General features: G+C 38.8%; 2 protein-coding genes and 1 long non-coding RNA gene across 5 annotated transcripts; 2 read left to right on the top strand and 1 right to left on the bottom strand.

Moving 5' to 3' along the window:
• The first annotated feature begins 524 nt into the window (after positions 1-524).
• On the top strand, positions 525-20,119 carry LOC129744435 (heat shock 70 kDa protein 4L). Of its 2 annotated transcripts, XM_055736949.1 has the most exons (6): positions 525-1,022; positions 12,379-13,050; positions 16,044-16,866; positions 17,331-17,441; positions 18,719-18,820; positions 18,890-20,119. In XM_055736949.1, exons 1-6 carry the CDS (start codon positions 916-918, stop codon positions 19,595-19,597), a joined length of 2,523 nt encoding a protein of 840 aa, XP_055592924.1. In that variant the 5' UTR covers positions 525-915; the 3' UTR covers positions 19,598-20,119. The 2 variants fall into 2 exon arrangements, with proteins under 2 accessions (XP_055592924.1, XP_055592925.1); XM_055736950.1 differs by lacking the exon at positions 17,331-17,441.
• Positions 20,120-20,227: 108 nt separating this feature from the next.
• Positions 20,228-21,671, bottom strand: LOC129744436 (uncharacterized). Its single transcript, XR_008736911.1, has 2 exons — positions 21,498-21,671; positions 20,228-21,433 (listed from the first exon to the last, which is right to left on the bottom strand). It is a non-coding gene; the product is annotated as an uncharacterized LOC129744436 (long non-coding RNA).
• A 1,182-nt stretch (positions 21,672-22,853) lies between these two features.
• Positions 22,854-26,808, top strand: LOC129744422 (serine/arginine repetitive matrix protein 2-like). Of its 2 annotated transcripts, none has more exons than XM_055736935.1 (3): positions 22,854-22,941; positions 23,087-23,405; positions 23,471-26,808. In XM_055736935.1, the coding sequence occupies exons 2-3, from the start codon at positions 23,205-23,207 to the stop codon at positions 26,675-26,677; spliced, it is 3,408 nt and encodes a 1,135-aa protein (XP_055592910.1). In that variant the 5' UTR covers positions 22,854-22,941; positions 23,087-23,204; the 3' UTR covers positions 26,678-26,808. The 2 variants fall into 2 exon arrangements, with proteins under 2 accessions (XP_055592910.1, XP_055592908.1); XM_055736933.1 differs by having other exon boundaries at positions 22,884-22,941; positions 23,042-23,405.
• The last annotated feature ends 553 nt before the right edge of the window (positions 26,809-27,361 follow it).

The following is a 27,361-nucleotide window of genomic DNA, read 5'->3' as shown; positions in this document are numbered from 1 at the left end:
GATAGAAAAAAAGAAAAAGATTCTTGTTCAAAAGAAGAACTAGATTGCCACCTCCCTGATTTGATTAGATGTTCCGAAATTTCAAACGCGCTTTTCTCGTTTCGAACTAACTATACTAGTTTCGCCCTTATGAAATGTTACGTTAGAAATCATATACAAACGGACGAAACGGACCGTACTGACTTTTTGGAACCAGATTTCAATGGCATTTTGGTATCAAAACATCAATTTCGGAAATTGTCTTCTCTTCCAGCCTCTTGGATTCAGCTTATCATTTTAGTGAAAAAAAAAACATTTTTTGTAAAATACACTAGAATTTATATGTTGAGAAGCGATGCTAAATGTTAATATTCGCCACTTTCAAAACTTACCACGGACGTCAGTTGACATCGCTGTCATTTGACGCGTGTCGTCATTCTCGAAAATTCCGGTTTGTTCGAAAGTTTCGATCTCTCTCCATCTCCGTCTTCCGCGCTTAAAAACGGGCCGCCTGGCAAAAATCGTCTTCTCCGTTGCTCCTTCTGCGTTCAGTTTCATTTTTCCATCGCCAAAAGCAAGATCGGTCGTGCGTTGCCAACGAGCTTTACCAGAACGCGTGTGTTTGAAAATTGCCAGAAAAGTAGTGATTTTCCGTTCAGCTTAACAATTTCCTGCTGGAAACGGTGCCGAAAGGTGTGAAAAACGTATCGAAAGTGGTTCTTCCCCCAAGGAAAACGGTTTTTCTGAGGTGTTTCGCGAGTGTTACTGGGGCTAGGGAGAAAAGCGCTGGAAGCTCTTCTTTTCCTTTTTCGCCTTTGCGTAAAATCGTACCATCCAAAAGGGAACAACGTTCTACTGACGAATAAAAATCGTTCCATTTTTGCTATCCCATAAGCTGGATTTCGACTAGATTGGACTGAAAAATTTGTCGCTAAGATGTCCGTCATTGGAATCGATTTCGGGAACGAGTCCTGCTACGTGGCCGTTGCCAAAGCCGGAGGAATCGAAACCATCGCCAACGATTACAGCCTGCGAGCCACTCCGTAAGTTTCTTTTCCATCTTTTTTTTCTGTCACATCATTCTCACCATTTACAAGAAAAAATTGCGTGAAGATTATGTAAAAAACCTGAATCATCCTACCGTCGAGTGGTTCTGGGGAATGTCGACAAACAGCCAGAAACTCGAGGAAAATCGGTAGATCTTTTCTCTTTCGTTGGCGATATTGATTTTCCGCCGCTCTAGGGATGACATCGGTAGTCGAAAAATTCAGCGATGCACGATTCGTACCGCAACATAACCTAGAAAAAAGCGTAACCCCGCATACACACCTTTCCAGAAGATTCTCGATGCTTATCGATTTTTCCTTTGCCCCCTTTCCCGGTCCCTTTTCCCAGAAATTTTCGAGCTCGGGTGAACCTTGGCGAATGTTCCGGATGGAAAACATCCGGACTGCGGATGTGGTAGTTAAACAGGTGATGTGGTTTTGAGTTAACGATTTACATTTTGGAAATCGTTACTGGACTGATGTAATAAGACTGGCTGGCTTTTGCAATTTGAAAGACCACTCAATTTTCCTTTATCCAGCTGTTAAAATATGGAGTTACGTTTTTCTTGAAGTTCATTTTTTTTTTTTCAATTTTACAACTGAAAGTTTACAACATAGCAAAGATGCAATGCAGATAATAAAAACAGAGGAGAATGCATAACGAAGAAATTATGATAATAAGATTGGGTTTTTTTTTCTAAACCTTCATTTGGATTCCAGTGGAACTCAAATTCATCAACCATTTCACAGTTCGAATGCATATCCAGAAATGGTGATATGAATAATGCACTAACAATTGCTTTTGTTAATTTCGAGCAGTTTCGTGAGCCACATACAGTACTTTAAGCCCATTTCTATCAAAAATCAAATCAAACTTCAATACCTATACTTGTGATTGAACATCAATGTTTTCATTTGTTTAATGCATAGTCTGTATAAGAATTGGCCTTAAAATTGAATCACAAATCGTTAAAACCTCGTGTAACCTATTTGACCCGGAAGAAACGCTCCAATTACTACTGAGTATGCTTTTCCCAGAATCCATTCGAAATGAAGCTCCTCGCAAATCGCACGCAATCTTTACACCGTCAATGGTTAACAGGGCAATCAGTACATTAGAGCCATTCAAAGCTGCTGGTGAAGATGGGATTATAGCAATTCTAGCCCAATTCTGCCTTGGTAGGGATGTTCGTCACCATTATGACACTTTGTCATATTCCCACACAGTGGAAAAGGTGCGCGTGATCCTCATCCCAAAACAAGGGACCTATCAGTCTGACATCCATTACATATTCTAAAAATAATGGAGAAGATACTTGACCAGCAGATTTAATTGAAGTTCCAGGTGGGTAAGTTAAACAATTTTCAGTTCGCTTTCAAAAAAGGGGTTTCGAATGTAGGGCACAAAAACTAGAAAAAAAACTATTGAGGCAAAAGAAATAGCACTTACTTCTTTTCTAAACATTGAAGGGGCATTCGACAACGCATCTCAATCGAATCAGTGATGGAAAAACGAGGGTGCCACAGGGCAATTGACTAAACCAGTGTCATGCCAATAAAAAGGACCATTTATGCAAGCATGGGAGGGCTTACTATCAATACCACCCCAAGATGTCCCCAAGGTGATGTTCTTTAACCGCTGTTGTAATTATTGAGCGTGGACGACCTCGTAAACCAACTTGTATTTATGGGATTCGAAGTTATTGGCTTGGCAGGCGACGTAGTTATAATAGTTCGGGGAAAATATGAAAACGTATTGTCAATAACGGACTGAAAATAAACGCTTCCAAAAACTACTGTGAGAACATTCACTATGAGACAAAAAAACTGCAATGAAACCTGGGGAAATTTTAAACTTCAAATCACTAGTGAAATATCTAGGAATTATATTAGACTCAAAGCTATCATGGAACCCATAGAAAGTTTTCAACCTAAACATATATGTTGAGATTTGTATCATCGTTCACTCTCTGCCTTCGAAACGATCAGTCGCATATTCAAGAGTGTACTTGTTCTGAATTCAAAAGGCAACCGTTTTTTTTTAACTCAATGCGTGAATTAGTAAAGTTATGATGAGTCCTTCACCACCTGCGAGGACGACTTTAATATATGTATTTTCGTGCTAAACCAGGCCACACACTTCCCAAGAACCCTTTCGTTATTGGGAAGTCGGTTGAGGAGTATGCAGGAAAGGTGGAAGGAGGCTACTACGAGAGAAAAAAATCTTGGTATGTCATCAAAATTCGAAGCAAAGATCAAGATAGGAAGCTATTTAGCTTAAATGCTTTGAAATAATGGTCGCCATCCAGAGTTTAATTCGCGGAAATTTTAGTGTTTTGCTATGATGTAGACGAATGGCAGAAAAAAAAAATAGAGGTTGAGGTTGCTCCCCAAACTCACGAATATTCATCGTATCACAAAGAAAAATGCAACTGGTATCGTTAACTCACCAACTCTTGTGTTAACAATCAAGTGTATACCGTCGTTCCGGAATTCATAAATTTCGGAGTCCGAACAAGACCCTACTATCTCCAACCGCTAGTTGTGTCGTCAGTGCTTAACTTACGGCCACCCTAAAGTCAAATGCCAGAATTATCTGCTCATGTAACCACGCAAGTGCGACTTGTACTACCAAAGTTAAGTACACTGAGGTTTTTTTTTACGCGGTATTTTGTCCCGCGTAAAAAAAAACCGCGTAAAAAAAAAACCGCGTTAATTCGAAAATCCGCGTAAAAAAAACCGCGTTAATTCGAAAATCCGCGTAGAAAAAAACCGCGTTAATTCGAAAATCCGCGTAAAAAAAAACCTCGTTAATTCGAAAATCCACGTAAAAAAACCCCGAAATCCGAAAATCCACGTGAAACATCCATTTTAACAAAAAAATTCGCGCAAAAAAGCACGTTACTAAAAAAACGCGTAAGAACCATGATTATTTAAAAATTTGCATACAATGATAGTTTATTTTTAAGATAAAAAACAAAATCAATTAGATTAATAGAATAGTAGAATATAGTGAGGCTTATTTGACAGTGTGGAATTCACATCGTCTGATGTCTCATTTCTCAGGTCTCTGGTTCCATGTCTCAGGTCTTAGGTCTCATGTCTCAGGTCTCATGTCTCAGGTCTCATGTTCCATGTCTCAGGTCTCATGTCTCATGTCTCAGGTCTCATTACTCAGGTCTCAGGTCTCATGTCTCAGGTCTCATGTCTCAGGTCTCATGTCTCATGTCTCATGTCTCATGTCTCATGTCTCAGGTCTCATGGCTCATGGCTCATGTCTCATGGCTCATGTTTCATGTCTCATGTCTAAGGTCTCATGTCTTAGGTCTTATGACTCATGTCTCATGTCTCATGTCTCATGTCTCAGGTCTCGAGTCTCAGGTCTCATGTCTCATGTCTCGTGTCTCAGATATCGAGTCTCATATTTCAGGTCTCAAATCTCAGGTCTCATGTCTCAGGTCTCAGGTCACAGATCTCATGTAGCACGTTCTTAGTCTCAGAGCTAAGATTTTCCCAACTACAAAGTGTTTTCTTTTGAAAAAGTCTTAGAATATTTTCTCTGAAAAACCGCGTTAATTCGAAAATCCGCGTAAAAAAAAACCGCGTTAATTCGAAAATCCGCGTAAAAAAAAAACCGCGTTAATTCGAAAATCCGCGTAAAAAAAGCCGCGTAAAAAAAAACCGTGTAAAAAAAACCGCGTAAAAAAAAACCTCAGTGTACATACAATTATGGCATTGCAAGCAAAATCACTTGTTAACTGATAGATCTTGCCCAATATGGATTTTTGAATCCGCAGCCCTAAAGCTCAAAACTGAACAGGGAATAACACTATAAGCCGCACGTAAAAAATGGGAAGAAAATAGCTATAACTCGACGTATGCCGATGTCGTTAAGCGACCAACCCAGGCGCACAATATGTACCGCACTAACAACCAGATCAGAAGCCGCATCATCAGGAAGAAACGAACCAAAAAGAAGACTGCCAACAGCAGAAGGATACAACTAAACAGTTACCGAAGAGAGATCACGACACTGCAGCAACCACAACGCTAAGTTCCGTATTGAAAGGAGGATGTCGTCGGGCTGGAATTACTGGGAGTCGTCGAGGCGGAAGGCAAGCTTCGAGCCGCAAGAATAAAGTCTGTTTCACATAGAATCTGGTCGCATCTTTTCATTTACTGCAGCGACCCTAGTTGTCACATCGCGAATCTATTGATAGTGTTTTGATCCGGATGGTTTGTTTACTTAGTGGTGAAAATTTCATCAAAATTGAAGCAGTCAGTCAAAAGTTATCACGATGGAACGCGAAAGGCGAGAGAAAATTCTGCACTCACGTAGAGAAACCGACGTGGTCAGGGGTCAGGGGTAAAGATCGCGAAATTCCTGAAATATAGAAAAACAACTGTAAATTCGGTGCTGCAACGTTACCGGGAGACCCTTACGGTGGATCGAGCAAAACAAACCAGGCATGAAAGTGGAACATATGACCGGAAGCTGCGAGCAAAGGTAATTCGATCAGTTCACAATAATCCTGGAATCTCCTTGCGTGATTTGGCGAAAAAGTTCAAGACGAACCACAGTACAGCTCGACGAATTTGTTTGCGAGAAGGCTTGCGGTCGTATCATGCAAGCAAACACCCCAACAGGACGCTGAAACAAAACCTGGCTGCCAAAACCAGGGCAAGGAAGTTGTACGAGAAACTGTTGACCAAGTACAACGGATGCATTTTGATGGACGACGAAACTTACGTTAAAATGGATTTTGGACAAATACCCGGTAACAACTTTTACCACAGATAACAGATAGTGAGCCCCGAACAAAAATGTGTTGAAAACGTGTGTATGAATACTAACCTAAGTTTCAAACCAAATTCGTAAGTGGACTAACATCCATAAGATGTCGCTACCAGTACAACAATTTTTTTTCATTTTTTCGACACGCTTAGAAATAAATACTCATCGCTTATCTTAAAGGGGGCCAGTGCAATATATGACAGTAACACATTTTTTTGTGTAATAAATTTTAAAAACATCATGATTTAAAAATATTCAAATCATATTCTAATCACACTTTAATTGCTGCCATATGCCTTGTTCTATCAATATTGGCGCTGAATTGAAAGTTGAATTCCAAGTTTTGGAGGATAGAAGAGGACTTGTAACTCATGATTAATAATAACTATATTCATTTCTACTGATTACTTATCCTGAGTTACAAGTCCTCATGTATCGATCTCAGGTAACATCAACCGGAATATCGACCCATAATTTACCATTATAAAATTTGTGTTCACATTTTCTGTTTTAGGAAACTGTTTACTGATAGTAAAATCCCAGCCCATACTACAAAACTTGGAATTCAACTTTCAATTCAGCGCCAATATTGATAGAACAATATGGGGCATATGCTGAGAAATATGACAGCAATTAAAGTGTGGTATTTGTGGTATTGTACCGTTTTGTTTAGCTAAATCCAGGTCAACTTCACCTCGCTACGAGGTAAATTTTACCTTATTTGGATTTACCTTTTTTTCTAGGTGAATTATTCTTTTTTATTCAGCTCAATTCAGGTGAACTTCACCTCGCAACGAGGTAAGATTTACCTTTTTTAGATTCACCTTTTTTCTCGATGAATTAAACCTTTTTTTTCAGTTTGATTCAGGTAAACTTTCCCCGCTGTGAGGTGAGTTTCACCTCGAAGAAGAAGAAGTTACCTTTTTGGCTTCCACGAGTGTTCACCTTGCTATCTCGGTAAATTTTACCTTTTTATTATTTTCCGTGTAATGTTTGTTTGACGTTCTGTTTTCCTCGTTGACTGACATCGTAGGCACGTGTTAGTTACAGTGTGGCCATTTCTTCGTTCGCTGCGGCAACAGGTTAGATCGCATAAATAAACGCGAAAACAGGTACTGTAAAAGCCTAAGTTTAGGTAAGCGTGCAGAATCTAAGTTGGCCTGCTGTTTATATCGGAAAACACCATTCAAATATCACCTGAACCGATGTTTATCGCCGATTAAATAAGTTAAGCTAATTTATTACAAATTTGATTGATGTTCGCATCATTTTACTACAGATCAATTATAATTAAGAATAAAAAATCAGGACATTTCGAGCGTTTTTTTTATTAGGACGATCTCTCGAATATTAGAGTTGTTAATATATTTTCGATAGGGAAGTTTTTTTGGCGCCCAGGGAAGGTCAATGTGCTAAACATGACTCCGATCAAATAGAAATTTTTGAGTTAATTTGAAGCACAAGCTGCAGGAAATAGAGAACTTCATCCAACAAACTCTTCACGCAGCGGAAAGTAGTACCATTGAGATAAAAAAAATGCATCTTTGATTCAAAAACCTCATGTACATTGAAACAAAATCCATTTTCCTTAATTCAAGTAAATTTTATATTGTACCGAATTTTTATTTCATTGAACCAATGTTCCAAGTTTTTGAATCAAAACATTTAAATTAAATTCAAGGAATTTTTGTTTTGACTCTGAATCAATGTAAAAATTCATTGATTTAGATGAATTTTCTTTTGAATCAAAGTATTTTCTCGCCAAACAGTCAACACATCTTCTTTAGCTACTGTTGGTGAACGGGTCGGCGAGAAGTTTTTCCGACAACCAGTCAGACCATTCATTTTCTGGGAAATCTTCCTGCCGCGCAACAGTCAGACAGCACCGGAATCACAAGATCCGGCGCAGGAAAGTCTTGACGGCTAGAGGCCAAACGATAGTGGACTAGGTAAGTCTATCGAAATACATTTAATTTCAAATAAACCGTCAACCTAACAAACTTTTTCAGGGCAACCATTCATCTAATTAATCGCTTCCGATCTGGTCCAAGGAGACATCTGGCGTCGAAACCCTTCATAATTGTTCGAAAGGAACTGTCCGCCAACAAAAATCGTTCAGTAAGTACTTTTCATGCAATGTATATAAATTAACTTTAATTTTTTTTATTGTTACATATATGTGTACATTTTGTTCTCCTCTTTATTTACAGATGTGCCGGTTCAAAAGTCTAATTACAGGGAAAATCGATAATGTGAACATGAACTTACAAATGAATAAAATGTTTTAAACCATAAGTGATTTTTTTTTTATTTCCAATTGGACGAAAATTAATATAAAGTACTAGAATTTTTAGAAACAAAACATAGAATTGAAAAACAAATGCTTTAAAATTGAAACCCAAATACCGTTGAAATAAACGCAAATTTCATAAAATTAAACGAAAAGGCTTTTGAATCAAAAGCATTTTGTTATTTGGAACAGAGAAAAAGTTTTGATTCAAAGGAAAGCATTTCTTCGAAACAAAAGAAAATGCATTTGAATCAAAGGAATTTTTATTTGTCCCAAAATCAAAGGAAAATATCCTTTGTTTTTGCGGCACTTTCCTTTGAAACTAATTTCTATTTTTCTGCGTGTTGATTTGAAAAAGGGATGGTTCGTTTTAAAGTCAACGTCGAACCCGCATAATCAATTACAATATATAGAGAATATTCTATATTGTCTCTAAACGTTATCGTTTATTGTAAAGTGAACAGTATATGTACAATAACACAGACCATATTAACAATCTGTATTATGATTATCTGTTAAAGTACCATATGGGGAAAGGGCTGTTAAGCATGTTTACCATTCAAAAAGAGCGATTTTTTCCAACAAATATTTCATGCTACATTATTGGATACGGTTAAAATATCATCCACTTTTGGCGAGCAAAACAATCTACCTGAATGTTCTAGCTACGTTGGAATACAAAATCATAGATTTCATCAACTTCAATGGATATAGTTTGCTTATAGTAGTTTGTAGTAAAAATAACGCTCAATCATACGTTCCGCATATTGTAAAATATTTTTAAAAAGAGCTTCCCTGTACCATAACCAATATAGTTCCAATTCTTTCCCACAAAAAATAAAATAAAATTAAAAAATTTAAATGTTGAGATTTTTATTTTTTATTTCTGATATTATACATGGATTATACAATCTTACCTATTTGTGCAGATCTGCATTGTTCAGCCTTTCAGTAGATTTTTTTTCCGCTCTCCGCTCAGCAGAGATCTTTGTTTCTGTAATTTCATTAGTTTTATTTAATCTCACTAGTTTTTATCGATAATATAATATAGTTTTACTTACTTTTCGCGTTCTGTGTGTTTTTCTCAGCGTGATTCTTTTTTTTCGGAGCCATTTTGAACACAGTTTTCAGTTCCGAACCTGGCGTGGGGTTGCCGACACAAATTTTAACGAAGTGAAGTGAAAATTAGCAGATGCTGAACCCAAGAGCGAAAAAATGCATAAGCTCACAACTACATCTTAAAATAACAATATTAGTTATTATCCGCAAGAGGTGAAATGATAACGACTTGTCTAACTCATACAATGTTGTCAATGTTGTTTTTTTTTTAATTTAATGTCTAATGCTAAGAAAATATAAGGAAACTTTGTCGTACACTGTTAGAGTCCTGGATAAGGTCCAGAGACAATATTCAAAGGTTGCAAATTTTTATTCTCTTATTATACTATACTTACTAAATCATATATCATATTGTCACTGTCACTGATACGATCCTGTCATAATTTATTGAGGTAATAAAATTTTGAACATGTATAATGAAATGATACTTGGAAGATATTTCATACTGGTACTGCTACCAATATATTAAGTTAATAGTTAGTACTATATCCCCAACTGTTTTTAATTATGCGGGAAGCTATATCAATAACCACTTAGTAGATAGTGACATTTTGCCCATGCAAACCACACATTGCTAGGTGGTTTCACTGGAAATTTTAATCAATTTTCATCCATACATTTAAAAGTTATTCACAATACAAAGGGGTGTTTTTTTTTCGAATACTATCTTCAGGTTCAAGTACTTTTTTCTCTTTCCAAAATTTCATATTTTAAGCATAACTGAAAAACTTTTCTTGAGATTTTTTAATTTCAGTTTCGGATTCAGTGGCCGATTTCACATTAGAATTATGGGTCAAACGGAAATTTTACGACTTTTTTAAAAATTTTGTAAGCTCATTGTAAGGTACTTTTAACTTTTTTTTATTTCACTGTTTGAAAAAATCATATCTTTTTTTTTATCTAGATGCATTTTATCAGATTCATTGTGGATTTAGTTCAGAGCTTTACAGCGTTTAAAAACCATCGGTTGGTGATTCTTGAAAAGTGAGATTATCTAAGATTGCTCCAACACATGTCCCAGCACACGATTGGGAAGTTTTGTAATGATTGCCCTTCCGTTATGAGTCAAGATTGTGTCACATTTGCGCTACTAGATAAGGCGTCACTCACACCAGACAACCGGCAATAGGCCTTCATTTGCATTCGAAATCGATTCTCGAGTAATTAAAATTTTAACCTACCTAGTAGGTAATGATAAATGATTCTTCATTTCAAGACTCTAGGTGCTCTGTTAGATTTCAGAGTAACGTTCAACACATGGTGTGTTCCATTCGAATGGTGACGGGAGAACGCCACCGAATTTACGATACATGCATAAGAAAACGGGAAAATAAATTATCTTGTGCACTGCAGCAGAACCCTCTTTTTCGATTGTTGGTTCTGGCGCATCGGTAGGAATTTACATGTTACGCAGGACAAGTAGAGAAGCGGTAAAAAGATCGATAAAATTGTATCACTCACACTCGATTGATTCGTTGTTTGGCGATTGTCGGCGACAAATGAACGGATAGAAATTCATTGGAGGCCACCTGTTGTTATTCGTTTTATAAAAGTCCGTTTTAGGGATGAGCTGTTAGATTGTTTTAGACTAATTTCCGTTCAATACTAGGTAGCTTCGCGTAGCATTCCGATTCGCAGATGACATATTTTGTTCGGCTCGAGACGGCTAGAAATTACAAACAGAAACCTGTCGTCAATCGAGTTGCGACGATTATTATTTCGCACATCGTAAGCCACGCTGAATTTATGGACAAACCAGAACGAGACGGTCGAATGACTAAGATCTTGACCTCATAATCAAAAGGCTGCAAAGTCGAAAAACTACACTACAACACATCGACATGCAGAGTATCGTCTGTTGGTGGCGCCCAAGTGCACCTTGTCAGGGGCTATGCCGTCTTACTTTGTCCTACTCTACGCGACCCTTATAAGGACATCATTCACTCGGACCACGTGAGTGTGAAGTTGAAATTTATCTGCTGGCGGATTTTTTTTTATTGTTGTTTGGGAGCTTTTTTCTCTTCCATCACTGCCCTGCTGCAGTGGGCATTGTTTTGGCATGCAATGAATGTGTCATTTATTGAGCGTTAAATGTGAAAATTTTCATATTTTACAATTTATAATTCTATCAATTTAATTTGATTTGATTTTTCCGGTTACTTCTTGGATATTTTGAAGGCAAATCTAAGTGGGACAAATCAATTCAACAATAGGAACAATAATCATCAACGGTGTAGATTTACCAAATCAGGCACATCGACATTGTCCGAATCAGTTGTGCCATAATTCACATGTCTCGGATGCTCTGATCGGTCGATTCAGATCCAATGCGAATCGAAAATCATTAAAATATTGTACCCCAACTACTATTCCAACTTACCGCACTTGGCCAACTTGTCCCTTCTTCAGTTAGCTGGTGGGTGTACTCCGGGTACTTCTGCCATTTACCCAACGATACAAAACCTGACGATTTATTATTTAAATCGTTTCCATGTAGGTATACGAGTGCGGGAAAAATGGACTGTGTAGAACAGTAATGGGTTTAGATCTCTGCGCGACCCCGTCTCTGTGAGTGAATTTGCTGCTGTGTGACTCACAGATTGAACCGCATCAGAGACGATCGGCAGATCCAAAATCATACGAGGGGGACAATCTATCGGTTTACGGCGTGATGTGATCGCTGCTAGCTTGTTCGGTAGATTAATCATGGAAACCGAGAGATCGCATTTGTAATCTTCACGGATTCGATTTGTTTGAGTTGATGTTCAATGGCGTCTGGAAATTAGCATAGTTGTAAAAACTTAATTTGAGCTGGACAATAAGACCTCCAATAATTACGGCCTTTATAATTCAAATATGTTTAGTTCAATTGTCGGAAAATATTCCCATTTGTATTTTCCTCGAATTTTGAAATTATTGAATTTTCTAAACAACCACTTAACGGCAACTTACTGAGGACTTTCATCTGACGATTCGTTCCATTAGAAAAGAAGACATGTCGCTAGAAAAAAGAACACACATACCAACCATTTCATCATCAGCTAAAATAATCATAAACTGAGTAATTCAAACGATACATTTTTCCTTTCTCTCTCCCTCTTTCTCCTCTCATTAACGCCCACCATTTCTGCGGTCCGGGCTAAATTTAGATCATGCGTTGCATTCGCTGGCCGAAATCGTGTGCTTGGCGTGGCTGCCAAAAACCAGCAGGTGACCAACATGAACAACACAATCGGCGGCTTCAAGCGGCTGCTGGGACGCAAGTACAATGATCCGCACGTGCAAAACGAGTTACGGATGATACCGTACAAGGTGGAACCCCGGTCAGACGGCGGCATAGGCATAAGGGTGCACTACCAGGACGAGGAATGCGTCTTCAGCCCGGAACAGATCACCGCAATGCTGTTCACCAAGCTGAAGGACGACTCGGCCAAAGAGCTGAAGACACAGATCAACGATTGCGTCATCACGGTACCGTCATTCTTCACCAATGCCGAACGGCAATCTCTTCTCGATGCGGCCGGCATTGCCGGTCTCAACGTGCTGCGACTGATGAATGAAACCACGGCCACCGCGCTCAGCTATGGCTTCTACAAGCAGGATCTGCCGGTGCCGGAGGAAAAGGCGCGCAACGTGATCTTCGTCGATTGCGGTCACTCTTCGCTCCAGGTTTCGGCCTGCGCCTTCCACAAGGGCAAGCTGAAGATGCTGGCCAGCTGTGCCGATCAGGTCGGCGGGCGGGACTTCGACTACGCCCTGGCGGATCACTTCAGCAACGAGTTCCAAACCAAGTACAAAATCGACCCGCGCACCAACAAGAGGTGAGTGTTGTTTTTTAATGTTCTTTTTTTTTAGGAAATCGATATCGGAGCACAGTTTTTACAACTAATTCAGTCTCAAACCAGAGTTAGAAGTAGATAGAATCGATCAAAACTTTCAAAAAAAGAGCATCAAAATGCTCTTTTCTTATTTTTAACAATATAACCGTTAAAATGACTGTAGAAGCTCTTAACACATTAAGGACCGCGAAGAATTTTTGGCTAGAAATCACTAAATTCGACATTCTATATCTCAGAATACACTGAGCCAAAGTCAACCAATTTAGTATATTTATTTTAGTTATCCAAAATGTCATGTTCAATTCTTTTAGAGAAAAAAACTTTCATCATTAAATTTATAGCATTTTGGTTATGCTTCGGCAAGCGAAAAAACGAGAAAACTCGTATTCGGTCCGCAATGTGTTAATACTATGAATTGTTGACAAAAATAACACCTTTCATATGATAAATAAAATGAGAAAAGTTGTTGAAAAAAATACTTTGAAATTTACCGAGCAAACCGAAAATAATTTATTTTCTGTTTGACCGAACGCTTAGTATTTATTTATCTGAGAAAAGTGCCAGTAACTAAAACAAAAATTATTGAACTTTAACGAATTTATGGTAAAAACAGAGAGTTACATTATGCCCACATTTAAAAAACAAATCGAAGAGAGAAACAGATGATAGGACGGGAAATTCTAAAGAAATTATAAAAAATTTCTATAGGATTGAGTTTGCCAATATAAAAGACAATAAGAAAGAGAGAAGAGAAGTATGAAAGACAGAGAAAGAATTCTAGAAATAAATAAATGCATGAACGAACAAGGGATAGAGGAACAGTCTCGAAGAGAAAGAGAAAGTGTGAAAGAGAGAAGAGAGAAATGTGAAAGAAAAAAAAGAAAAATAAGAGAAAGTAAAAGAAAGAAAAGTGGAAGAGATAAAGAGAGAAAGTAAGATAGAGAGAGAAACTAAGATAGAGAGAGAAAGTAAGATAGAGAGAGAAAGTAAGAGAGGGAGAGATAGATAGAAAGTATGAAAGAGATAGAGATAGAGAAATTGAGAGAGAGAGAGAAAGTGAGACAGAGAGAGAAAGTGGGACAGAGAGAGATAGAGAAAGTAAGTAAGAGAGGGAGAAAGTAAGTGAGAGAGGGAGAAAGTAAGTGAGAGAGGGAGAAAGTAAATGAGAAAGAGAGAAAGTAAGTGATTGAGAGAGAAAGTAAGTGAGAGAGATAGAAGTAAGTGAGAGAGGGAGAAAGTAAGTAAGAGAGAGAGAGAAAGTAAGTGAGAAAGAAATAGAAAGTAAGTGAGAGAGGGAGAATGTTAGAGAGAGGGAGAATGTTAGAGAGAGGGAGAATGTTAGAGAGAGGGAGAATGTTAGAGAGACAGAGAAAGTAAAAGAGACAGAGAAAGTAAAAGAGACAGAGAAAGTAAGAGAGAGAGAGAGAGAGAAAGTAAGAGAGAGAGAAAGTAAGAGAGAGAGAAAGTAAGAGAGAGAGAAAGTAAGAGAGAGAGAAAGTAAGAGAGAGAGAAAGTAAGAGAGAGAGAAAGTAAGAGAGAGAGAAAGTAAGAGAGAGAGAAAGTAAGAGAGAGAGAAAGTAAGAGAGAGAGAAAGTAAGAGAAAGAAAGTAAGAGAGAGAGAGAAAGTAAGAGAGAGAGAGAGAGAAAGTAAGAGAGAGAAAGAGAGAAAATAAGAGAGAGAGAGAGAGAAAGTAAGAGAGAGAGAGAAAGTAAGAGAGAGAGAGAAAGTAAGAGAGAGAGAGAAAGTAAGAGAGAGAGAGAAAGTAAGAGAGAGAGAGAGAAAGTAGGAGAGAGAGAATGTAAGAGAGAGAAAGAGAAAATAAGAAAGAGAGAAAGAGAAAGAGAAAATGAGAAAGAAAGAGAAAATGAGAAAGAAAGAGAAAATGAGAGAGAAAGAGAACATGAGAGAAAGAGAAAATGAGAGAGAAAGTGAGTGAGAGAGAGAGAGAGAGAAAGTACGAAAGAGAGATAGAAAGTAAAAGATGGAGAGAAATTAAGAGTGAGAAAGAGAAAGTAAGAGAGAAAGAGAAAGTGAGAGAAAAAGTGTGTGTGTGTGTGTGTGAGAGAAAAAGTGTGAGCGAGAGGGAAAAAGTGTGAGAAAGAGAAAATAAGACAAGGGAAGAGAAAGTTAGAAAGTAAGAAAGAAAAAGTAAGAGAGAAAGGAAGAACAGAGAGAGAGAGAATTTGGTAATTATGAGAGAAAAAAGTATGAGAAGAAAAAAATATAAGTGAGAGAAAGTATAAGAGTGAGAGAGAGAGAGGGAAAAAACCGATCAAGAGAAAATATGAGAGAGTAGGAGAGAGTAAGAGAGAAGGAGAGATACATAGAAAAAGTGTGGGGGAGAAAGAAGTAAATAAAATAAGAAAAAGAGATAGAAAAAGTAAGAGAGATATAGAAAGTGAGTGAGAAAGCATCTAAAAACGGAAGAAATGGAAGAATGAAAAAGGAAAAATGAGAGTTTAAAAATCAGAGAGACCTTTGAAGCTCTCAGGGAAAACGAGATAAAAGGGCAACGAGTTTCTAAAGAGAAGCTCAGCGTTTTTACAAACTAGACGGATATATGCCATACATACTGATAACGTTCTTCTTGATATGATTCAGAGGTTTAAGTTAAATTTTTGTATTGTATTACTCAGCAGCGATGGGCTAGAGCTATGTTAGCGTGAAGTATAGTAGATAATTTTTATTTACCCAGCAATGACTACCAAAGTTAATTGCAGGAAGGCTTAGTGATTAATATTGAATCTTGGTTTTTGGGGAAATTATTGATGCCAACTTACTTCTATTCTATTCTATATTGTTTATTTAGAGAGGATGATAAAAAAAAACGTATAGTTCGAGACTAAGCTAGTACCTAATTTGTTAATTTAACAGAATTTGTTTTAGTTAGGTATTTGGGCACATCAAAGCATAAACTTTCAACCTTTAATGATCTGAAAACTAAAATTCTCCTTTCAATTTCCCATCCCACCAGGGCCTTCCTGCGTTTGCTGACCGAGGTCGAGAAGCTGAAAAAGCAGATGTCCGCCAACAGCACCAAGCTGCCGTTGAACATCGAGTGCTTCATGAACGAAATCGACGTGCACTCGACGATGCAACGGTCGATCATGGAGGAAATGTGCGCCCCGTTGTTCCAGCGCATCGAGGCCTGCATGAAGAAGCTGCTGAAGGACTCTAATCTGGGCCCGGAAGACATACATTCCGTTGAAATTGTCGGTGGCAGCAGCCGAATTCCGCAGATCAAGCAGCTGATCGAGAACATCTTCGGCAAAACGGCCAGCACAACGTTGAACCAGGATGAAGCAGTTTCCCGTGGAGGGGCTCTGCAGTGCGCCATTCTGTCGCCGGCTGTCCGAGTCCGTGAATTCGCTTGCTCTGATGTTCAGGCCTATCCGGTACTCATCTCTTGGGAGGATGGAACTCAACGAAATGAGATGAAGGTGTTCGAGCAATACCACACGGCACCCTTCTCCCGCTTGCTGACCGTTCATCGTAGAGAACCGATGACAATCAACGTTCACTACGAGGCAAACTCTGTTCCTTATCCGGATCCGTTTATCGGTTCATTCTTGATCAAAGATATCAAACCCAATGCCAATGGGGACCCTCAGGAAGTGAAGATCAAGGTGCGCATCAATCAGAACGGCATTGTGCTGGTGTCCAGTGCAACGATGGTGGAAAAGCGGGAAACCGAAGAACCAGTGACACCTCCGGCCACGAACAATGGCGAGCAGCCAGCAAATTCGCCGCAAGGAGAAGAGCCGGCTAAAGCCGGTGAACCCATGGACATTCAAGAGGTAATATTTTGCTTTTACTTAGTATCAATAGTATTTACGCTTTAGTTCTTCGTTACTTTTTGAGGTTACTGTTCTGAATCATGAATGCTGCTTGCTAGCCACAATAGAATTAGATTCTAGGAATTCTTGTAGGAGAGTTGCGTAAAGCATCGATTGACTTGCTTTGATCATAAGCGAGAATTTAGGGAAAGGCTAATCTACCCTATCGAACTTCCTCCCCTAACTGTTTGTTTCTTTTGTTTGTGATATTTTGAAATAAGAAAACATAACAATCATAGAAACTTCCCATAAAATAATGTAAAATCAAACCAGATGTGACGATTGTGCTTACTCACCTGGGCATCCTTCTGATTCTCTGTTCTTCTTTTATCTTCTCCCCAAAAAACCACCACCAACACACGACACACACGAACGACTCCACAAAAACCCCTCGTTCTCCGTTATTATTGCCTCTATTCTTCTAGGGTAGCGATGATGATGAGCATACTAGAAATGATCAGTCTAAATCCACCGATGATAACAGTGCAGGTGGAGGGAGTTGGACGCAAAGGGTCAGCAGATGGTTTACCTCTTCGGTACGTGTCTCTCTCATAATCAAAAATCAAATCCAAAAATCATATCAATCGAAAAGAAATTAAAAGTCAAAACCTAAACAAACAGAAAAAACCCGTTTCTTATCCGGTGAAAAAGTTGATTTTGATGGACCTTTAGCTTGCTTATCGAATATGTTTGTTTATTCTTTTTTTATTTTTTACCCTCGGAGATTCACGTCCTTGCTTATTAATTGTTCAAGTGCTTATGTTTGATTTCCTTAGCCATCAGTTTCTGTCAGTTTGTGGTGTTTTTTTCCGAACTTTTTCTTTGAATGTTTGACATCATCAATCACCACCGGTTGTTTTAAAAGATTTGTATAGAATAATAGCTAGGCAATTGCAATATGTTTGTGCACATCCACATACCACATCATCATTATTCCATTTAATTCATGTGTTGTACATATCCAAGACGTATCCAAGAATTGGCCATCTTCAAGCTCTCCAGCGTTCAGTTCACTCTGGAAAAGATTGAACTTTCTGTGTTCGAATCCTTGCGTCTTAGTACATTTAAGATATTAAGCTACTGAAACTAACAATTACATGATCTGATTCATATCTACCTTCTTGTTGAAATTGTCGCAGAAATCGTTTATGATTTGAACATTTAAGCAGCTATAATAAAAGCATAAAAGTCTACATGTAGCAACGAAAAAACCAAGATTGGATTTCTTTTAATAATAAGCAAACACAAATTTCGAGGAAATTATAAAAGCTAATTTAGAAGTGTTTTTGGATTTATGTTTTATTTTGTGTAGTAATGGTTTGAACTTTCTACGGTTCTAATATATTGAACAGATCATGTGTTACGCAAAGATGGCTTCTAATTAATAGCGACAGTCTCCTTATACATTAATTCGGAAGAAGAATCCGGCAGAGATGTATCATTGGTGATTAGAATTTCAGAGATTGAATGATGATCTTCGTTTGGTAGTATCTAACTTGATTTTAACCTATCGTTTGAATTCCTTGCAAACCTTCAATCAATTCCTTTCCGTTCGTCATGCTTGAAATTGAAACCTTTTCCTTATTTTTCATTTAATTATAAGTAATAAAATATTTTAATATTATACGTTAAAGCATTTCTCTAACCTAGAATTAGAACTTTCAATCTCTTCTATTGAATAAAAAATAGAAATTCTTATTTTGTTCTTATAATATTCTGCCATTTTCAAGTTTTCTGAGCTTATAGTGCTTATACGCTCTTAAAAGGCAAATAACGTTCATGTTTTATTGCATTCTCCCGTTTGTTTTTGCAGGACAAAAAGAAGAAGGTTACTACGAAGTCCTTCGATCTGACTATCGATGGCAGAACGCATGGTTTCGCCAGTACTGAGTTGTCCAAGTACTACGAATTGGAGGTAAGTTATCAAATTTGTTCACTATCAGGTTTCGGAAGGTTTTTAATAACTCTTTCCATCCTTCAATAGGTCAAAATGATTGCTAACGATCGGCAAGAAAAGGAACGCGTCGATGCCCGTAACGCTCTCGAGGAGTTCGTGTACGAGATTCGAGGTAAAATTCAGGAGGATGGTGAACTTAGCGCCTACATCGAACCGGATGATGCCTCGAAGCTGGGACTGACCCTGGAGGATTTCGAGAACTGGCTGTATGAGGATGGTGAGAACTGCGAGAAGCAAGTCTACAAAGACAAACTGACACAGTTGAAGCAGCAAACCGATCCGATCAAGATACGTTGCGACGAATACAGCGGACACGAGCAAGCGTTCACCGATATGGGACACACGATCCAGCTGACGAACAAAGCCGTGGAACAGTATCGCAACAAGGATCCCAAGTATGACCATCTGACGGAAACGGAAATCCTCAACATCAGCGAGGCGGCTCAAAAAGCACAAAAGTGGTACGAGGAGGCTCGATCGAAGCTGGTGAGCGTGCGTAAGACGCAGGACCCACCCGTACGTGTTGCTGACATCCGCCACGAAACGCAGACCCTGTACACCTGCACGAATTCGGTACTAAGCCGACCGAAGCCAAAGCCGCCAACTCCCCCAGCAGACACCGGCAAGGAACAGCAGCAGAACGGAAGCGACAAGAGCAAGGACCAGAAACAGGACAGCACCGCGGACGGGAATCCTCCCAAGGACCTGACCGAGGACAAGATGGACGTCGAGTAATCTGTAGTTAATTCTTTGCGTTTGCGTTGAAAAACGACCCACTTATGCATAATAACATAGAAACCACACACACATACATATATATTTTAATTTACAAACTTTTCCTTCTGAATGCGACGATTACATGAATACGTGCGTGATGCGAGAGAGTTAGATTTGTATAAAAGCCAAGCTTGTATTTTTGTTTCACCTATAATAACACTTTCAATAGGCGTTTAATGTTTAAGGCTACATGGAGAAACGAGAAAAACTGATCTGGCAGATAATAGTTTAACTTATCTAATTAATTAAACAAATCATAATTGCTACTAGTTGCACTTGGATAAAATGAGAATGATACAAGCAAACAGCCTAATACCTACACACTGCACTTTTGGACAACAACAAAAACGAAAACAAAAAAAATCAAGCAAATTTCAAACTTCCTTCATTATTTTAGTTGTAACGTTACAGCAAAACAAACAAAAAATCTAGCTAAAAAGAAACCCCGGACCGAATAAAGTCGTTTGATCTGTCAAATAATATTAGTTTTTTTTTCTCTGAGAAACTTCCCTGTGTTGGCTTTAAATTCATATCTCGATAAAATGGTTCAATCATTAAAGGTTTTTAGGATGTAATTATGGAGTGAAATTTTTGTTTCTACATTTGATTTATTTATAAAATTAAACTCCTAATAAACAATATTCTATCGGTGATGACAATCGTTAAACTCCTAAATTGTGGTCAATTTCTCGTTTCTTATTATAAGAGTAGCATTTCGTGGTAGTAAATATTGATAAATCAAGTTTAATCGATCGAGTTGTCTTATAACTGAGACGATAAATAACGTTGAAAGTTGCACGAAGTAATTTTGATGACAAATTTTGATTATTATTGGTTTCTAACGATTGTTTGGTTTCTAATTCAACAGATTTTGTTAAAATAAAATCAACATCAAGTAAAACAAATACGTGCCTACGCTCTTACTCCAAAAAATTCTTAGGTTTTTAGTGTGTGGTACCAATTTGGAACCTTCGATGTACATTGCTTTTTCCGAATTCCCTATTACTTGTTTTTTTTTTACCCGCATGACAGAATGGTTGAACCCTTCATTTCATGATTTTTTATTTTTCCTTAACACTAAACATACCGACACTTTGTATATACCTATTCATACCGCGAGCGGTCAAATGACGGCAAACACCGTTTTCGCTAAAACTCCCTTGTTTCTCAACTGATTTCTACCAAATTTAAAGTTTTGAAAAGCTTATAATTCCACTCAAATATGTTTCTCAGACAATTTTCAGCTACAATCAATAACTTTAAAGTTATTTACAGTACAAGAAAAAATTTATGAAAAAACATGCTTCAGGACAAAGGTTGTAAATCAGTTATTAAGTGCTCGAAAAAAAATTTCACTTAGTTTCTGAGAAAGCTGAAGTTAGAAGCTATATGTTGCACATATGGAAATTTTTTTTAAAATTTTTCTAAGATCATGGCCACAAAAAATGTAAAAAAGTTGTGTAAAACCCGTACTTTTCAATCAATCAACTGCCAAAGCTGTTCCTGTTACAGTAGAGAAAATTTAAAAAGTGAATTGGAAAGGGGACGTAATTTGTCACATTTTGGCATCTTTAGATTTTGTGAAATACGAAATACGACATGCTACAATTTTTTTAAGAATCGAGTCATCCTCGTCAGGCAACAGCAGCAGCGGAATCTCCTTCAAAATCACTGACCAACAGCCCAACCGGTGTTGCTGCTGTTGATAAAAATCCACATTTATGAATGACATGATTCCCGAACCCGAATCATCGCCATCGGCTCCCAAGGATTGCATTCAAGTTCTGCCATTTTCTGAAATTGAATATATGCTGATTAGTAGATAAGCATTAGATTTTCAAGGGTAGAAATAACTTACCTTCCAAACTATTCCTGCCGGTTCCTTCGGAGGTTGAAACTCTCGGGGAATTCTCCTCTACAATTCCACTGTTGCTGCTGGCCTCCTACTCCCTCAATGGCAGTTTCCGTCATGGTGTTTTTTTTCTTCAGATCAATCGCAATTTGCTCGATAATTTTTTTTCTTTTTTTCCATTTTTTCAAACTACACGTTTATTGAAAAAACTAGGTTTTCGTTTTAAAATAAACCAAATTTTGATTTCAGGTAATAATAAACTAGTGTGCAAAAATAACAAAATTTTGTAATTATTTTCAAGCGATTTTTTCATGAAAACAACTGAAAAATATGCATTGAAAAAACAAAATAAAATAAAAATACGTTTTGTTGAACCGACCCCCCTTCTTTTTTCTGCGTGATATAAGGCGTAATAATCGTTTAAAATTCAAAAACCGTCATTTGACCGCCTCCGGTACGTTTAGTGTTAAAAATCATTTTTCACAGTTGGAAATACACAGTTGGGGGCAGTTCAGATACCACGTGGACAGAAAAATTAGATTTTTGACCCCCTTCTCCCCCTCCGTGGACAAGCGTGGACATTTGGCTAACCCCTACCCCCCTCCCCGGATGTCCACGTGGACACATTTGAAAAAGTTTTTATTTTTAATACCTATAATTTGACAGTTAGAAAACACCACTTTCTGTCTTTTTGTAAAGAGACTATAGTAAACAAAGAGGCGCCATCTGATCCCTTTCAAAATAATGAGCTTGCAACCCTGCTGTAGTCTTAAAGGTTTTGCTCGATTGGAATGACGTTGACAGAAAATCAAAAATTCCAATCGTGACATTTCGTCTCTTTGTTTACTATAGGCTCGTTATCTTTTTGTTATAGAAATGGCTGATTTTGTAAAACCGAATAAGAATGTCCTGATATAAAAAAAAAATAAAAATTTTAAATTTCTTTATTATTATATTTATTACTTGCTTTCAAGTAGCTACTTATTGTTTTAACTTCAACTGGGAAGTTATTCCATTTTAAGATTTTGTTTTAAACATCTTAATATTTACTCACCTTTAGAAAATATTTTGAAAGTAAGTTTGTCCACGTGGACATGACCCAAACCCCTACCCCCCTCTCCGTGAACAAGCGTGGACATTTCCATACCCCCCCCCCCCTTAGATGTCTACGTAGTATGTGAACGGCCCCTTGGAGTTCATCAAATTTGTTACTTTATTAAACGAAGGCTTAACTTATGAAAATTTTTAATTTTTTTTTACCTGTTTACACAGGTCCTTCAAAAGTGCTTATTTTTTAGTCTTTAATGGATGAAAGTGATTGATCGTGCATGAATTTGAATCAGCCTGACATTCGTCATAAAAGTTAAGAGACGATTTGTTTCAGTCCAAACTGTTTACTTGTTGGAATTTTTCTCGACATTCACAGCGAGCCAGTCCAGCTAAATTTAAGGTATTTAAGCTTAAATCATTCCTTCTTTCTACAGAAAAATCTGTAAAAATGTAAGCCTCAACGTGTGTTAACGGTTCTTCGAATTTTCCCTACCAAACAGAAGTGGAAAAACGAATTAAAGTTGTATTAAATTTTGCTCTGCTAGACTGAACCCTAACCTCAAAAAACCCTTTTGAGAAAATTCTTATAAGAATCTGTTACCGGAAGATTAGCATCTTGCTTGCACAAGTGGTAGAAAAGACAACAAACAAAGCGAACTTCCGATGAGACTGAAGCAAACCCAGACGCGAACGGGGACGCCCGCAATGCCAGCGCCGGTCAGTGCAAGTCCCATGCCTATTCCCCAGACCCAGTATCTGTTCGAATCCTGCTGCCGTTTGTGTCTGGACGAGGATCGGGACCAGCTTGATATCGATTCCGTTGAGGAACTACCGGAAACACTGATACGGTTGTATGGTTTGAAGGTGAGTTTGGTTGGTTGACAGTTTTCGATATTGGGGTTGTTTGACCTTGAGATTTTTTTTTGCAGGTTGCTGTAACGGATCGGATTAGCCAACGGATTTGTGTCGATTGTTACCAGGATGTGCTGAGTTCGCTGAACTGGGTTAAAATTCATGAGGAACAGAAACAGCAGATTCAGGCCAATAATGCTCGCTTCGAGAACGAACTGTTGCAGCAGCTGGGGCCGGATGAGAGGGAGAATACACCAGTTCCATCAACGCCTGAAGTGCCGGATTCGACAACGACGAATGGCATGGAACCGAAGGATGAGGGAGTTCCGACAACGAGATCCGGAAGGATTCAGAGGCGAGCTGGACGGTTGATCTCCGAGGACGATTCCATCAAAAGAGGGGAATTGAGGAGTAAAAGAAGACGGGAAGAAGCTCACGAAGAGACTGGCGATGATTATTCTGCTTCGAGTTCTTCGGATGGAGATGGATCAGATGTCGAATCGGAAGCATCAGATCCAACAACATCGTCTACGGACGACGATTTGAAATGTCAAAAGTGCGACGCTGTACTGGGGGATCAGGCGGCTGTCGCAAATCACAAGTGCGGCTTTGTGTGTGATATTTGCGGTGCAGCTTTGCGACATGCGACCAGCTTGAGGCGACACTTGGTTTCTGTTCATCAATTATCCAGGCAAAAAACGGATCTCCACTATCAAGCCTGTACCTCTAACGATAAAAATATGTTGAAAAGTATTCTGCAGCCCAAAAAACGCTACCGATACGAGAGTGATTCTCCAACGGATATTGAAGACAGTTCGGATCAAGCGGAAGAACAGTCGGGCACTTTCACATGCGGCAGCTGTGGAGAAACTTTCGCAAGAAGGATTGACTTGAAGGAGCACGATTGCGAGTACGGTTGTCAGATATGTGGCACCAAGTATATCACCCGAAGTGCTGCTGTGCATCATAAAAAGCTGCACGAATCAGGGAAACTAAAGTCGGTGCAGAAAAGAACTCCCCCGAAACCGGCGCGTTCGATCGAAAGCGAAAGAAAATCTACCAGAATTACAACAAGGGCTTCAATTAAAATCGAACCAGGAGAAACAAAGGATAATAAACCTGAGATTTCTTCCGAAAACGTGGAAACCCCAACAGTTGCTAATGATAAACCTCAAATTCCTTCTAGAAGATCTGGAAATTCTTCTACAAAGCCTATTACACCCGAGGCAACTGAAAAAATCGCAAAGGATCGAACAGATCCAAACACAACGGTTGTCGAAGATAAACCACATATTTCTACGAGAAGATCTGGAAACGCGTCTAAAAAGCCTGCTACCCCCGAGGCAACTGAACAAATCGCTAATAATCGAACAGATACATTAAGAAGAAATAACAAAACGCCTACAAGAAAATCAGTCGAACCACCTAAGACTCCGGCAAAATCGGCTACACCCAACTTCGATAGAAAGAAACAAATTCAATGCGAGTATTGCGAATCGATCATGAAAAAACAAAACTACAAGCGGCACTTGAGAAATGTTCATGAATTTTCCGAAGAAGAAGCTGTCAAAGTGTCGAAGGCCGCTTTGCTGGCCATACAAGCCGAAAACGAGGCAGCTAAACGGCAACAATCAGCTCAGAAAAAAGCAGCTGAGCAGCAATCAACTCCTGAACCAAAATCGGCCGCAAAACCGGAAAGTTCATCGGAAGAAGACGAACCGTTGGCTGCTTTAGCAGAACCGGAACAATTCCGATCTAATAAATCGACTAAGTGGCGCTTCTTCTGCAAACATTGTAATTATACTGTCTCGCAGAAGAAAGGAAGAATATATGATCACGTAATGAAAGAACACAACATTAGAAAAACAAACGAGTTAGAATCTGCCTTCTATCGAGAAATAGACGACGGGCGCATGACTCCCTGCAGATCAAAATCACCTGCTCCATCGAAATCGCCTGCTCCATCAAAATCGCCTGCTCCATCGAAATCGCCTGCCCCATCTTTGGGGCGATCTAAGACGCCAGAGGCCAACTTGCAAACAGAAACATCGGCTGGCTCGACTCGACATGAATCGGTCCGGCCCTACCGTTCCCGATCTGTGGTGCGAGATTTTGACACTGACAAAAAACGAAAGCGTTCGCTATCGTCCTGCTCCACAAAATCGGTTCGCCTGGAATCGCGCTCGGGTGGCTCCCAAACATCGGAACGTAAAATATTGATCGCAAAACGACGGGCCTCACATTCGGCCACACTGTCCAAGGTAAATGCCAAGTTCCATACAACCGTACTGGCATTCGACGCTCATCGCTTGCATCTAACCAGGGCACTTGGTTGCGGCGGCGAGTCTACTGGTGTTGAAAAGGATAAGTTCCGTTTGAAGGCGAGCTCCCATGCCTTATACGATCTCTGCCAAACGAAAAAGCTTTTCCGGCTACGAGGTCCTGCAGGAGCCGAAAAGCAACAGGTTCTTCGGCTCCGCAGTTCCTTCATGAAGATGTCAGATCAAGTGAGCAATGTTTCTCGCGCCGGTCCCATCGATGCTTCGCTTCTGGATTCGTTAACCGAACCCGGAAGTGATAACCAAGAAGAGCCATCAAAAAAGAATGAACAAACTTCAAAGGAGGTCCCCGAAAACGGGGAAGATCCAGTTTCTGAAAATGCAGAAAAAACTGATTCAATTGCAAATAATAATCCTATTGCGGAAACTATCGCAGAATGGGATGAAGATGATTCATCAACAGCTCATCAAGATGAGTCGCCACCTGATCGTTCTCAGTCGGCTCAATCAGCTAAAGATCCTCTGGAAGATTCAACAGATTCTTCGATTGAACCGAACCCAAGTAACGAAAACGAACAGCCAACAGCAGAAAAAGAAAATCTTGAAGAAAACGAGGAAAAAGAAAATTCCACATCACCAGCGACGGATCCCGACGACGAATCGACTAATGTCTCGGCACCGGATCCCGAAACGGAAGCCCAAGAACAAACAGTAGATGGCCAGCCATCGCCAGCTCTCATCACCGGAGATGATGCCGAAACCATGGACCAAGCGAGCAGTCCAATTGATAGAGAAGGAGACGAAGATATGGTTGAGATCGCCGTTCCGGATCACGAAGAAGAACAGGACGAAGATATGGAGGAGGTTGTTGTCGATCCCAACCAAGAAGACGGGGAAGACGACGAAGAGCTGGAGCAGATGGCGGAGGAGAGTGTACTTCCAGACCGGGAAGAAAGCCCCGAAGAAGAAGGGCAGGACGCTGGGGTTTCGATTCTATCAGACTAAATCGAATCGAGTTGCTACTTGCAGATCAAGAACAAGTACTATCAAATAGTTCTCCGCTGCATGTGCAGACAAAATTTTGTTTCGAAAAATATTTTATTCAAAAATATGACTCAATATACTTAATATAATTACAAAAAAAAATTAAAAAATCAATATCACATTCCTTGTGAAATATTTATAAAAAGTATAAGAAGGTAATACAATTTTTGAAGAATGTAATGCGTCATGGTTAAATTTGGAAAAACTAACTAGAACGAATTAGAGTTGCCCCTTTTTAAAAGAATGAAATTGGTCGGAAATTTCTCGTATCCAATCATTAAGGAGAATTGAAAACATAAATCGAAGAACTTTTAAAATTATCGGAACAAGTTAACGATCACTTATGAGTTATTTATGACTAATGATACAGTAGTGTTACAAATTTAAATTACAAATATCCGCATCGAACAACACTCATCTTTAAAGTCAATCTTTCTTCATACTTCATTAACCGTTACGGCGGAGTTCAAAACCTCAATTGGTAAGCCCGGGTCAAGCTCAGAAAAATCCAAATAAAAATGAATAGTTAAAAGGCCCAGTTTTGCGATAGTATCGCCAACCCAATTGCTAAATATGTTTATATTATAATCTGCCTTCTTTCATTAGTTACGGCTGAAGCTTAGCAACTGCATCCTTGGTCCGATT

Source organism: Uranotaenia lowii, chromosome 2, assembly GCF_029784155.1.
Source record: "Uranotaenia lowii strain MFRU-FL chromosome 2, ASM2978415v1, whole genome shotgun sequence".
Lineage (NCBI taxonomy): Eukaryota > Metazoa > Arthropoda > Insecta > Diptera > Culicidae > Uranotaenia > Uranotaenia lowii.
The sequence above is the reverse complement of the archived record's forward strand: the minus strand, read 5'-3'. Positions and strand labels throughout refer to the sequence as shown.